The sequence below is a fragment of the Pseudophryne corroboree genome, unplaced genomic scaffold (assembly GCF_028390025.1).
Source record: "Pseudophryne corroboree isolate aPseCor3 unplaced genomic scaffold, aPseCor3.hap2 scaffold_2521, whole genome shotgun sequence".
Classification (NCBI taxonomy): domain Eukaryota; kingdom Metazoa; phylum Chordata; class Amphibia; order Anura; family Myobatrachidae; genus Pseudophryne; species Pseudophryne corroboree.
Window position 1 is genome coordinate 30,326 of NW_026969180.1, and position 12,597 is coordinate 42,922.

At 49.2% G+C, this 12,597-nt stretch overlaps 1 protein-coding gene across 1 annotated transcript; it reads right to left on the bottom strand.

Annotated features, from left to right (window-relative positions):
* Nucleotides 1-876: 876 nt before the first annotated feature.
* On the bottom strand, nt 877-2,731 carry LOC135012104 (protein kinase C delta type-like). Its single transcript, XM_063952518.1, has one exon. It carries the CDS (start codon nt 2,652-2,654, stop codon nt 1,116-1,118), a length of 1,539 nt encoding a protein of 512 aa, XP_063808588.1. The 5' UTR covers nt 2,655-2,731; the 3' UTR covers nt 877-1,115.
* Nucleotides 2,732-12,597: the final 9,866 nt, after the last annotated feature.

Genomic DNA, 12,597 nt, shown 5'->3' on the forward strand with positions numbered 1-12,597 from the left:
CCTCCCCTCCTTCTCTGGTCTAACCCCCCCTTCCATCTCTCTCTGGCCTAATCTGCCCCCCCATCTCTCTCTGTAATAATCACCCCTCGTGTCTCTCTAGCTTAATTGCTTCCCCTTTTCCTTCTCCTCTTGTCTCTGTTCACCCTATTTCCCCCCCTGTCTCTCTGGCCTAATTCTCCCTTCCTTCTCCCATCTCATCTCTGGCATATATATGTGTGTGTCAGGCCGCTGTGTGTGTGTGTGTGTGTGTGTGTGTGTGTGTGTCAGCCACTGTGTGTATGTGTGTGTCAGGCTGCTGTGTGTGTGTCAGGCTGCTGTGTGTGTGTGAGGCCGCTGTGCGTGTGTGGGTGCCAGGAAACTGTACGTATATGTGTGTGTGTGTCAGGCCGCTGTGTGTGTGTGGGTGCCAGGTCACTGTGCATATATGTGTGTGTCAGGCCGCTGTGTGTGTGTGTGTGTATATGTGCATGTGTGTGCCAGGCTGCTGTGCTGTGTGTGGTGTTACTGGCATTAGGAGGAGGTAGGAAAACATTTGATGTCAGCTCTAACAATAATATACTGTAAACCTGTGTATATGTAGCAAATAAAACATTGGGGATTTTGTCATATTTTGATCAAAACATAGGCAAAATATTTTCAAATCAAAAGAAATATGCCCGCACTTGGTGTTCCCCATATTGTACACGGTACCAGCTGCGTGGCAGTATTAATTCCATATATTTATATAAAACAGAAAGACATTTGCTGTCAGCTCTAACAATAATATACTGAGAAATCTGTGTGCATGTAGCAAATAAATTAGAGGGGGTTTTATCATGTTTTGATCAAAATATTTAAGCTTGCAGCCCACGTCAAGGGACCCCAATATTCTGCAAGTCCCTCACCTGGCCTATATGCATTTAGGCAGCAGGTGGTGCTTCTACCGGGAGCAAAAGGCAGCTGGTATTGCTACTGCCAAGATGAGGAGGCAGCAGGTGGTGCTTCTACCGGGAGCAGGCGGCAGCTGGTGGTGCTGCTGCCGGGAGGAGGAGGCAGCTGGTGGTGCTTCTGCCAGGAGGAGGAGGCAGCTGGTGGTGCTTGTGCCGGGAGGAGGAGGCAGCTGGTGATGCTACTGCCTAGAGGATGATGCAGCGGCTGCTGGTTCGTCTTACGCAGTTCATTGTTGTCCACATGTCACTGGTAAAGGAGAATCCTGTTAACAGGCTCTCATCCTCTGCAGATATTGCAGATTCTGTAGGTGAGAGCAGGTCATCCATCGGTATAGCTTCAGCCATTGTCACTGGAGTAGGATACATTGTAAATGGGGGAGTTATCCTACCGGCCTCTAGTTTCTCCCAGTTTATGGACTTGAAGAATGGATGACATGAGATGTTACTACAGCGATTCAGTCTCTCCTCTGGGTCTTTGCATAAGAGTCTTTCAAGGAGGTCCCTAATCTCTGGATGGAGATTGCTCGGATAGCATGGAGCATCATGCATGATAGACAGCGCAATCTTGGTGGCATCATTGCCAGCACAAAAGGGGTATATTCCAGTAGCCATTTCAAATAATACTACCCCGAATGAAAAGAGGTCTACCATGATGTTATATGGGACATTACAGATAATCTCTGGAGCCATGTAATACGGAGTCCCAGCTTGTCCTGATATTTTCTTATCGCCATGGACATTCATTACAGAGAGGCCAAAATCTGCGATTTTCACATGGCCAGCTGCATCCAGAAGTATATTTTCTGTCTTAATGTCCCTGTGGACAATGCCTCTTGTGTGCAGGAACTGCAGCCCACAGAGTATTTCTGCTGCAAAAAATCTGATGGTAGGAACATCAAATGGGCCTCTGCTCTGTATTAATTGGCAGAGGTCTCCACCACTCAGGTACTCCATTACAAAGAATACATGGCCCGGTGTGTGGAAGGCAGCATATGTGTGCGGAAAGAGTGCACTCTCCCCAGTTATTTTCATCACCTCTTTCTCTACACACATAAAGTATTTCTTAATGCTGTTCACTACTGTCTTCTTTTCTATGACTTTCACGGCCAGACGCTGTTTGCTGATGGAATGGGACGCTAGGACCACCTTCCCGAAGGCGCCTTCTCCAAGCATTCTGTGGAAGGTCAAACTGGCCAGATGGTGAGACGCAGCTGATGTCTCTGGGGTACTGGCTACGGATATCCCACTTGCATCTGCTGATCTCTTCTTTTTGTCGCCAGTTTCCTCACTTATACGAGTTCTCTTTATGCCCCTCCGTCCAGATGCCTGGGGTATGATGGGCACGCTGGGTCCCTCGCCTGGACTGTCATGATGTTCCTCCTCTTTCTTTTTCTTACACGGTCCACTGTCCTCTGTCCTGTCTGAGGATCTTTTAGTGGCCACTCTCTTAAGCATGTCCTCAGTTTTGCCGCTGCTGGTCTTTCTCACCTTCCTCATAGTTGGAGACTCATCTGATGACTCTCTTTTTCTCTTATTTTGAGGAGTCTTTGATGCTTTCTCAGATGACCGGTTCTCCTCGCGCACCTGAATGTCTCCTGATGTTACGGTTTTGAAAACATCGCCTTTCTCCTCGCATCCATCCTCCTCCTTCTTCCTCTTGCTAGGAGCTTGCTCCTTTGTAGCAGACCCGTTGTTATTTGGTCGCTTTCTTTTATTTAGACTCATATTGTCGAAACAATACAAACAATTTTGCCAAGGGCAAAGAAATGCAGCTTCACACTAGAATAGGTGAAGATACACTAATGGAAATGAGGTTCGTGAGCCTCTTAGCCACCAGCCAGTGACATCACAAAGCTTTGTGACATCAGCAGCATTGTGACATCAGCTGCTGTAGGCCCAGTGTCACTGCCTGCTGTCCCTATAATATAACCAGGTGTTATGTAACAAAAATCCCTGACACCCTTGGTGCTCTAGGATAAGACTTTTTGGGGTCATTATTGTACTTCCTTTTCCCTGGTAGAGTCAGGTGATAATAAATACTAAGGAAAAACTTCCGCACACATCATATTAAATATTGGAAGGTGTTATTGAACCTAATAAGCCCTGCAGACTGATTTTTACACAGATTAATAAATTATAATTATGATTATTATCAGTTAATTATACAGCAGGACCATATTATGTTGCTCTTCACAATAGGAACAAACAGTAATAAAACTAGACTGCAATAACAGACCGGAAATAGCATCAGTCCGTCGTTAATGTATGTGGGGGGTCTTACAATCTATAGATTAATATATGTATGGTACATTGGGCCTAATTCAGACCTGATCACAGCAGCAAAATTGTTAGCAAATGGGCAAAACCATGTGCACTGTGATTCAGAGTCCTGTGTGCGCCTCGGCCAATAATCACAGCGCGTCCTTCAGGAAACCGCTCATTCCTCGGTGCACTGCCCGTCTCCCTAGCCAGTCACCGCCAGCGCCTCCTGAGACTTCCCTCCTACATGCCCGCCAGCGTGCCGCTCATGCCTCCGAGAGACTGCTGACCAGCAGCAGGCACCCGTCTCCTGGAAACACAGAAGCGCCGGATCAGCGTCCGGAGACGTGCAGGGGCAGCATGGAGCACCACATCCCGAGGCCGAGCCAGGGTACAGGAATGGAGCATCGCATCTTAGGGCCGGGCCTGTACCGAGCGCCCAAGCTGGTGAGAAGGGCTGGGGGCACATGGACATCCTAAGTACCTACCTGTATACATATACTGTACTGCCAGCATCATTACATTGCACACTGACAGCAGTCACATAAGGGGAATGCTGGGCACAGCACTGGGCACAGCACCGGCTGCTGCTTCTCTACACAGGGCATTGCCAGGTAGAAGGAGTAATACCTTTCTGATAAAGGGGTCATGCCATTGGGTGTGAGACTTAGAAGCAGATTTCACTTATTTTAAAGTCATTTTTGTGTACTGTAAACCAGAGGGTCGCACACCAACTTTTGTAGTCCCAGCATGGCAGGCTGAGACTTGTGGTTCCACAATCAAGGTGACTTGTTTAAGCATGCTGTCCGTGGTGTCATTCAAATACTTATAAGTAATAATAATAAAAAGCGTGCCACATGGTGTTCTGCAGAGAGATACAGGTTAGCTGTATTAATGTGTGTGCAGAGATGTATGAATGTTGTGGTAAGTGTGTACTGAATTGTCAGAACCTACACAAAACAAGTGCATTGTGACTAGGACTTTTGTGTGGGTGACGGGAGATGTTGGCGCCTGTCAGCGTCACATGACTTGCTGTATGACGACCACCATTATTCCATGTGACCTGCTCCTGTATCTTATGGCGCTATATAAAACTTGCCTGTAGCATTAGGCGTCACTGATTGTTGATGTCACATCCTCTTTGTGGCGTAGTCGTTGTGGTTACCATGTCAGGCCCTGACGCATTTTACAGTTATGTTATGTGAAAAGGATTTAAAGCTCTGCGGAACCTTTCCAGGATATCAGAGCGCGGTTTCCGCCATATTGCTTGTTGGGTATTATATGAGCAGAATTTCCGCTATGTGCGACCAAGCAATGCATTTACTATTATTTACTATTACCAGTTATTTATATAGCGCACACATATTCCACCGCGCTGTACAGAGAATATTTGGCCATTCACTTCCAGTCCCTACCCCAGAGGAGCTTACAATCTATATTCCCTACCACATTTATATGCATACACACTTCTCTTACGTCCTAGAGGATGCTGGGGACTCCGTAAGGACCATGGGGTATAGACGGGCTCCGCAGGACACATGGGCACTCTAAGACTTTTGATGGGTGTGAACTGGCTCCTCCCTCTATGCCCCTCCTCCAGACCTCAGTTAGATCCTGTGCCCAGAAGAGACTGGATGCACTGCAGGAGAGCTCTACTGAGTTTCTCTGTAAAGACTTTTGTTAGGTTTTTTATTTTCTGGGATCACTGCTGGCAACAGGCTCCCTGCATCGTGAGACTGAGGAGAGAGAAGCAGACCTAATTAAATGTAAGGCTCTGCTTCTTAGGCTACTGGACACCATTGGCTCCAGAGGGAGTCGGAACGCAGGTCTCCCCTTGCTGGTCGTCCAGGAGCCGCGCCGCTGTCTTCCTCACAGAGCCGGAAGATAGAAGCCGGGTGAGTATAGGAAGAAAGAAGACTTCACAGACGGCAGAAGACTTCGGATCTTCATGAGGTAACGCGCAGCGGTCGCGCTGCGCGCTAAACTTGTCTGCCTTCTCTGGAGTGGGAGTACAACAATTGCTCCCACAACACACACAGGCACAGCAAGGGTGCAGGGCGTAAGGGGGGGGGGGGTGCCCTGGGCAGCAATTTTCACCTCAAATAAGTCTGGCACAGTTATATAGATACTGCAGAGGCAGTATATAGTAAATCCCCTGCCAGTTTAAAGAGAGAGCGGGACCGAAGCCCGCCGTCGAGGGGGCGGAGCTTGATCCTCCAGCACTAATCAGCGCTCTTTTCTCCACAGTAAGTTGCAGAGAAGCTGCTCCCGGACTCTCCCCTGCTGAACAAGTAACAGGGGGCAAAAACGAGGGGGGGGGGGCACATTTATTTGGTGCTAAATTGTGTAGATATAGCGCTTTACAGGCTGGGACTTTGTTTCAGTATCTAGTGGCGCTGGATGTGTGCTGGCATACTCTCTCTCTCTCTCTCTCTCTCTCTCTCTCTGTCTCTCTGTCTCTGTCTTTCCAAAGGGCTTTATTGTGGGTCTGTCCCCATATTCATATATCCCAGTGTGTGTGGGGGTGTCAGTACGTGTGTCGACATGTCTGAAGCGGATGGCTCGTCTAGGGAGGATGCAGAGCAGATGGTGGTGGTGTCTCCGTCGGTATAGCCGACACCTGATTGGTTGGACATGTGGAATGTTTTAAATGCTAATGTAACTTTATTACATAATAGATTGGACAAAGCAGAGTCCAAGGATAAAGCAGGGAGTCAATCCATGGCTTTGGCTGTGTCACAAGACCCTTCAGGGTCCCATAAACGCCCCTTCTCCCAGATAGCAGACACTGATACCGACACGGATTCTGAATCCAGTATCGACTATGATGATGCGAAGTTGCACCCGAGTGGCCAAGAGTATTCCATATATGATTATTACAATAAAAGATGTTTTGCATATCACAGAGGACCCCTCTGTCTCGGACACGAGTGTCTGCATGTTTAAGGAAAAGAAACCTGAGGTAACGTTTCCCCCATCTCATGAGCTCAACGCTTTATTTGAAAAGGCTTGGGAAACTCCAGACAAGAGATTGCAAGTTCCCAAGAGAATTATTATGGCGTATCCTTTCCCCTCAAAGGACAGGTTACGGTGGGAATCCGCGCCCACGGTGGACAAGGCTTTGACGCGCTTGTCCAAAAAGGTTGCGCTACCGTCCCCGGACGCGGCGGCCCTAAGGGATCCTGCGGATCGCAGACAGGAAACTACCTTAAAATCAATTTATACACATACAGGTGCCCTCCTCAGACCTGCAGTAGCGTTGGCATGGGTGGGTAGCACAATTGCAGCGTGGGCAGATAACTTGTCATCTGACATTGACACCTTAGATAAAGATAGTATTTTGTTGACCTTGGGTCACATTAAGGATGCAGCGTTAGATATGAGAGAGGCTGCGAGAGATATTGGGCTGTTGGGTTCAAGAGCCAATGCCATGGCAGTTTCTGCTAGAAGGTCCCTTTGGACCCGTCAATGGACAGGGGATGCTGATTCAAAGAGACATATGGAGGCTTTGCCTTACAAAGGTGAAGTTTTATTTGGGGAGGGGCTCGCGGACCTGGTTTCCACAGCTACCGCGGGTAAGTCTTCTTTTTTGCCTTATGTTCCCCCACAGCAAAAGAAAACACCTCAGTACCAGATGCAGTCCTTTCGGTCGCATAAGTTCAGAAAGGGGCGGGGCTCTTCCTTCCTCGCCAGAGGTAAAGGTAGATGGAAAAGAACACCAGCTATAGCTAGTTCCCAGGAACAAAAATCCTCCCCGGCCTCTACAAAATCCACCGCATGACGCTGGGACTCCGCTTCGGGAGTCCGCACCCGTGGGAGCACGTCTTCGTCTCTTCAGCCAAGTCTGGGTTCAGTCGGATTTGGACCCTTGGGTGGTCGAAATGGTATCCCAAGGCTACAAAAGTTCGAAGATGTGCCTCCACATCGATTTTTCAAATCGGCCTTGCCAGCTTCTCCCCCAGAGAGGGAAATAGTTTCAGCTGCCATACAAAAGCTGTGTCAACAGCAGGAGATTATCAAGGTTCCCCTAGGACAACAGGGGAAAGGGTTTTATTCAACCCTATTTGTGGTCCCGAAGCTGGATGGCTCGGTCAGACCAATTCTGAATCTAAAATCCCTAAACCTATATTTGAAAAATTCAAGATGGAATCTCTCCGGGCAGTGATCTCCAGCCTGGAAGGGGGGGATTTTATGGTGTCACTAGACATAAAGGATGTATACCTTCATGTCCCCATATATCCTCATCAGGCGTACCTGAGATTCGCTGTACAGGATTGTCATTACCAGTTTCAGACTTTGCCGTTTGGGCTTTCCACGGCCCCGAGAATTTTCACCAAGGTAATGGCGGAAATGATGGTGCTCCTGCGCAAGCAGGGGGTCACGATTATCCCATACTTGGACGATCTCCTGATAAAGGCAAGATCAAGAGATCAGTTGCTAAAAAGCGTGTCTCTCTCCCTGAGAGTACTACAACAACACGTCTGGATTCTAAATCTACCAAAGTCGCAGTTGGTTCCGACAACTCGACTGTCATTTTTGGGCATGGTTCTGGACACCGGGAAAAAAAGAGGGTTTTTCTCCCAATGGAAAAAGTCCAGGAACTCCAGAGCATGGTCAAGGACCTGCTGAAACCAAAAAGAGTGTCAGTTCATCAATGCCGTCGAGTTTTGGGAAAGATGGTGGCGGCCTACGAGGCCATTCCGTTCGGCAGGTTCCATGCAAGAAATTTTCAGTGGGACCTTCTGGACAAGTGGTCAGGGTCCTATCTACAGATGCATCGGAGGATAAGCCTGTCCCCCAGGGCCAGGGTCTCTATCCTGTGGTGGCTCCAGAGTGCTCACCTTCTAGAGGGTCGCAGGTTCGGCATTCAAGATTGGGTTCTTGTGACCACAGACGCGAGCCTCCGAGGATGGGGAGGAGCAGTCACACAAGGTAGAAATTTTCAGGGAATATGGTCAAGCCAGGAGGCTTGTCTACACATCAATGTGCTGGAATTGAGAGCCATATACAACGGCCTGCAACAGGCGGAGAGCCTTCTTCGCAACCTACCCGTTCTGATCCAATCAGACAACGTCACAGCCGTGGCGCATGTAAACCACCAGGGCGGGACAGGGAGCATAGCAGCAATGGCAGAAGCCACCAGGATTCTTCGCTGGGCGGAAAATCATGTCAGCGGTCTTCATTCCAGGAGTAGACAACTGGGAAGCGGACTTCCTCAGCAGACACGATCTCCATCCAGGGAAGTGGGGACTTCATCAAGAGGTCTTTGCAGAAGTAACAGGTCGTTGGGGACTTCCTCAAATAGACATGATGGCGTCACGCCTCAACAGAAAGCTTCGGACGTATTGTTCCAGGTCAAGGGACCCTCAGGCAGTGGCGGTGGATGCCCTGGTTACACAGTGGGTGTTTCAGTCGGTCTATGTGTTCCCTCCACTTCCGCTTATCTCAAAAATACTGAGAATCATAAGACGAACAAGAGTGCAGACAATACTCGTTGTTTCAGATTGGCATCGAAGGGCCTGGTATTCAGATCTTCAGGAAATGATCACAGAAGATCCGTGGACTCTTCCTCTTAGGGAGGACCTGTTACAACAGGGGCCCTGTGTGTTCCAAGACTTACCGCGGTTACGTTTGACGGCATGGCGGTTGAATACCAAATCCTAGCTAGGAAGGGTATTTCCGGGGGAAGTCATCCCTACTCTAATCAAAGCTAGGCAGTGGGTAACGGCGAAGCATTATCACCGTATCTGGAGGGAATATGTGTCTTGGTGTGAAGCCAAGAATGCTCCTACAGAAGATTTTCAGCTGGGACGTTTTCTACAGACAGGAGTGGATATGGGCCTAAAGTTAGGCTCCATTAAGGTGCAGATTTCGGCCTTATCTCTATTCTTTCAGAAGGAATTGGCTTCTCTCCCAGAAGTCCAGACTTTTGTAAAGGAAGTGCTGCACATCCAACCTCCTTTTGTGTTACCGTGGGACCTTAACGTGGTGCTACAGTTCCTTAAATCGCACTAGTTTGAACCTCTTCAAACAGTTGAACAAAAATTTCTCACTTGGAAGGTGGTCATGTTGTTGGCCTTGGCATCTGCGAGGCGGGGGTCCGAATTGGCGGCTTTGTCTCACAAGAGCCCCTATCTGATTTTTCATGTGTATTGAGCAGAGTTAAGAACTCGTCCTCAATTTCTGCCTAAGGTGGTTTCGTCGTTTCATATGAACGAACCTATTGTGGTGCCTGTGGCTACGGGTGACTGGGAGGATTCCAAGTCCCTGGATGTAGCCAGGCCCTTAAAAATTTATGTAGCCAGGACGGCTCGGGTTAGGAAAACAGAGGCACTGTGTGTCCTGTATGCAGCCAACAAGGTTGGCGCTTCTGCTTCAAAGCAGACTATTGCTCGCTGGATCTGTAACATGATTCAGCAGGCTCATTCTACGGCTGGATTGCCGTTACCAAATTCGGTAAAGGCCCATTCCACTAGGAAGGTGGGCTCTTCTTGGGCGGCTGCCCGAGGCGTCTCGGCATTACAGCTTTGCCAAGCAGCTACTTGGTCGGGTTCAAACACTTTTTTACAAAATTCTACAAGTTTGATACCCTGGCTAAGGAGGACCTCATGTTTGCTCAATCGGTTCTGCAGAGTCATCCGCACTCTCCCGCCCGGTCTGGAGCTTTGGTATAATCCCCATGGTCCTTACGGAGTCCCCAGCATCCTCTAGGACGTAAGAGAAAATAAGATTTTAAACCTACCGGTAAATCTTTTTCTCCTAGTCCGTAGAGGATGCTGGGCGCCCGTCCCAGTGCGGACTATTTCTGCAAGGCTTGTATATAGTTGTTGCTTACATAAGGGTTATGTTACAGTTGAGATCAGTCTCTGGTTGATGCGGTTTTGTTCATACTGTTAACTGGTTTAGTATATACCATGTTGTACGGTGTGGATGGTGTGCGCTGGTGTGTATCTTGCCCTTACATTAACAAAAATCCTTTCCTCGTACTGTCAGTCTCCTCTGGGCACGGTTATATAACTGAGGTCTGGAGGAGGGGCATAGAGGGAGGAGCCAGTTCACACCCATCTAAAGTCTTAGTGCCCATGTCTCTTGCGGAGCCCGTCTATACCCCATGGTCCTTACGGAGTCCCCAGCATCCTCTACGGACTAGGAGAAAAAGATTTACCGGTAGGTTTAAAATCTTGTTTTTTAGTTACTAGGGTTCATTCTGTCAGAAGCTCATTAACCTACCAGTATATTTTTGGGGATTGTGGGAGGAGACCGGAGCACCCGGAGAAAACCCACGCATGTACGGGGAGAATATACAAACTCCACACAGCTAGGGCTATGGTGGGAATGGAACCCATGACCTCAGTGCTGTGAGGCAGTAATGCTAACCACTGCACCATCCGTGCTGCCCGAGCATTATCAGTGCTGAAAATATGAATGTGATTTGCCATGTTGTATGTGTTGGGCATGTGGGGTGCTCAAAAAGCATAAATTGTGATGGGACTCAGAAACAGTAAAGTAGGACCCGTTTTATTTTTTTCTAGTGAGGGGTCCCCGGGACCCACCTATTTTTCTGCTCGGCGCGATCACTGCAATCCTCAGTATTACCCCCTGTGTGACAGCTGCACAGTGCCACTTCTGTACTGGATGCAATCCTCAGTATTACCCCGTGTGTGACAGCAGCACAGTGCCACTTCTGTACCTGGTGCTATCCTCAGTATTACCCCCTGTGTGACAGCAGCACAGTGCCACTTCTGTATCAGGTGCTATCCTCAGTATTACCCCCTGTGTGACAGCTGCACAGTGCCACTTCTGTACCTGGTGCTATCCTCAGTATTACCCCCTGTGTGACAGCTGCACAGTGCCACTTCTGTACCTGGTGCTATCCTCAGTATTATCCCCTGTGTGACAGCTGCACAGTGCCACTTCTGTACCTGGTGCTATCCTCAGTATTATCCCCTGTGTGACAGCTGCACAGTGCCACTTCTGTATCAGGTGCTATCCTCAGTATTACCCCCTGTGTGACAGCTGCACAGTGCCACTTCTGTACCTGGTGCTATCCTCAGTATTATCCCCTGTGTGACAGCTGCACAGTGCCACTTCTGTACCTGGTGCTAGCCTCAGTATTATGCCCTGTGTGACAGCTGCACAGTGCCACTTCTGTGTCAGGTGCTATCCTCAGTATTACCCCCTGTGTGACAGCTGCACAGTGCCACTTCTGTACCGGGTGCAATCCTCAGTATTATCCCCTGTGTGACAGCTGCACAGTGCCACTTCTGTACCTGGTGCAATCCTCAGTATTATCCCCTGTGTGACAGCTGCACAGTGCCACTTCTGTACCTGGTGCAATCCTCAGTATTACCTCCTGTGTGACAGCTGCACAGTGCCACTTCTGTACCTGGTGCTATCCTCAGTATTATCCCCTGTGTGACAGCTGCACAGTACCACTTCTGTACCGGGTGCAATCCTCAGTATTACCCCCTGTGTGACAGCTGCACAGTGCCACTTCTGTACCGGGTGCAATCCTCAGTATTATCCCCTGTGTGACAGCTGCACAGTGCCACTTCTGTACCGGGTGCAATCCTCAGTATTATCCCGTGTGTGACAGCTGCACAGTGCCACTTCTGTACCTGGTGCAATCCTCAGTATTACCCCCTGTGTGACAGCTGCACAGTGCCACTTCTCTACCTGGTGCTTACCTCAGTATTACTCCCTGTGTGACAGCAGCACAGTGCCACTTCTGTACCTGGTGCAATCCTCAGTATTACCCCCTGTGTGACAGCTGCACAGTGCCACTTCTCTACCTGGTGCTTACCTCAGTATTACTCCCTGTGTGACAGCAGCACAGTGCCACTTCTGTACCTGGTGCTATCCTCAGAATTACCCCCTGTGTGATAGCAGCACAGTGTCACTTCTGTACCTGGTGCTATCCTCAGTATTACCCCCTGTGTGACAGCAGCACAGTGCCACTTCTGTACCTGGTGCTATCCTCAGTATTACCCCCTGTGTGACAGCTGCACAGTGCCACTTCTGTACCTGGTGCTATCCTCAGTATTACCCCCTGTGTGACAGCAGCACAGTGCCACTTCTGTGCCGGGTGCTATCCTCAGTATTATCCCCTGTGTGACAGCTGCACAGTGCCACTTCTGTGCCTGGTGCTATCCTCAGTATTATCCCCTTTGTAATAGCTGCACAGTGCCACTTCTGTGCCTGGTGCTATCCTCAGTATTACCCCCTGTGTGGCAGCAGCACAGTGCCACTTCTGTGCCGGGTGCTATCCTCAGTATTACCCCCTGTGTGACAGGTGCACAGTGCCACTTCTGTGCCGGGTGCTATCCTCAGTATTACCCCCTGTGTGACAGCTGCACAGTGCCACTTCTGTGCCTGGTGCTATCCTCAGTATTACCCCCTGTGTGACAGC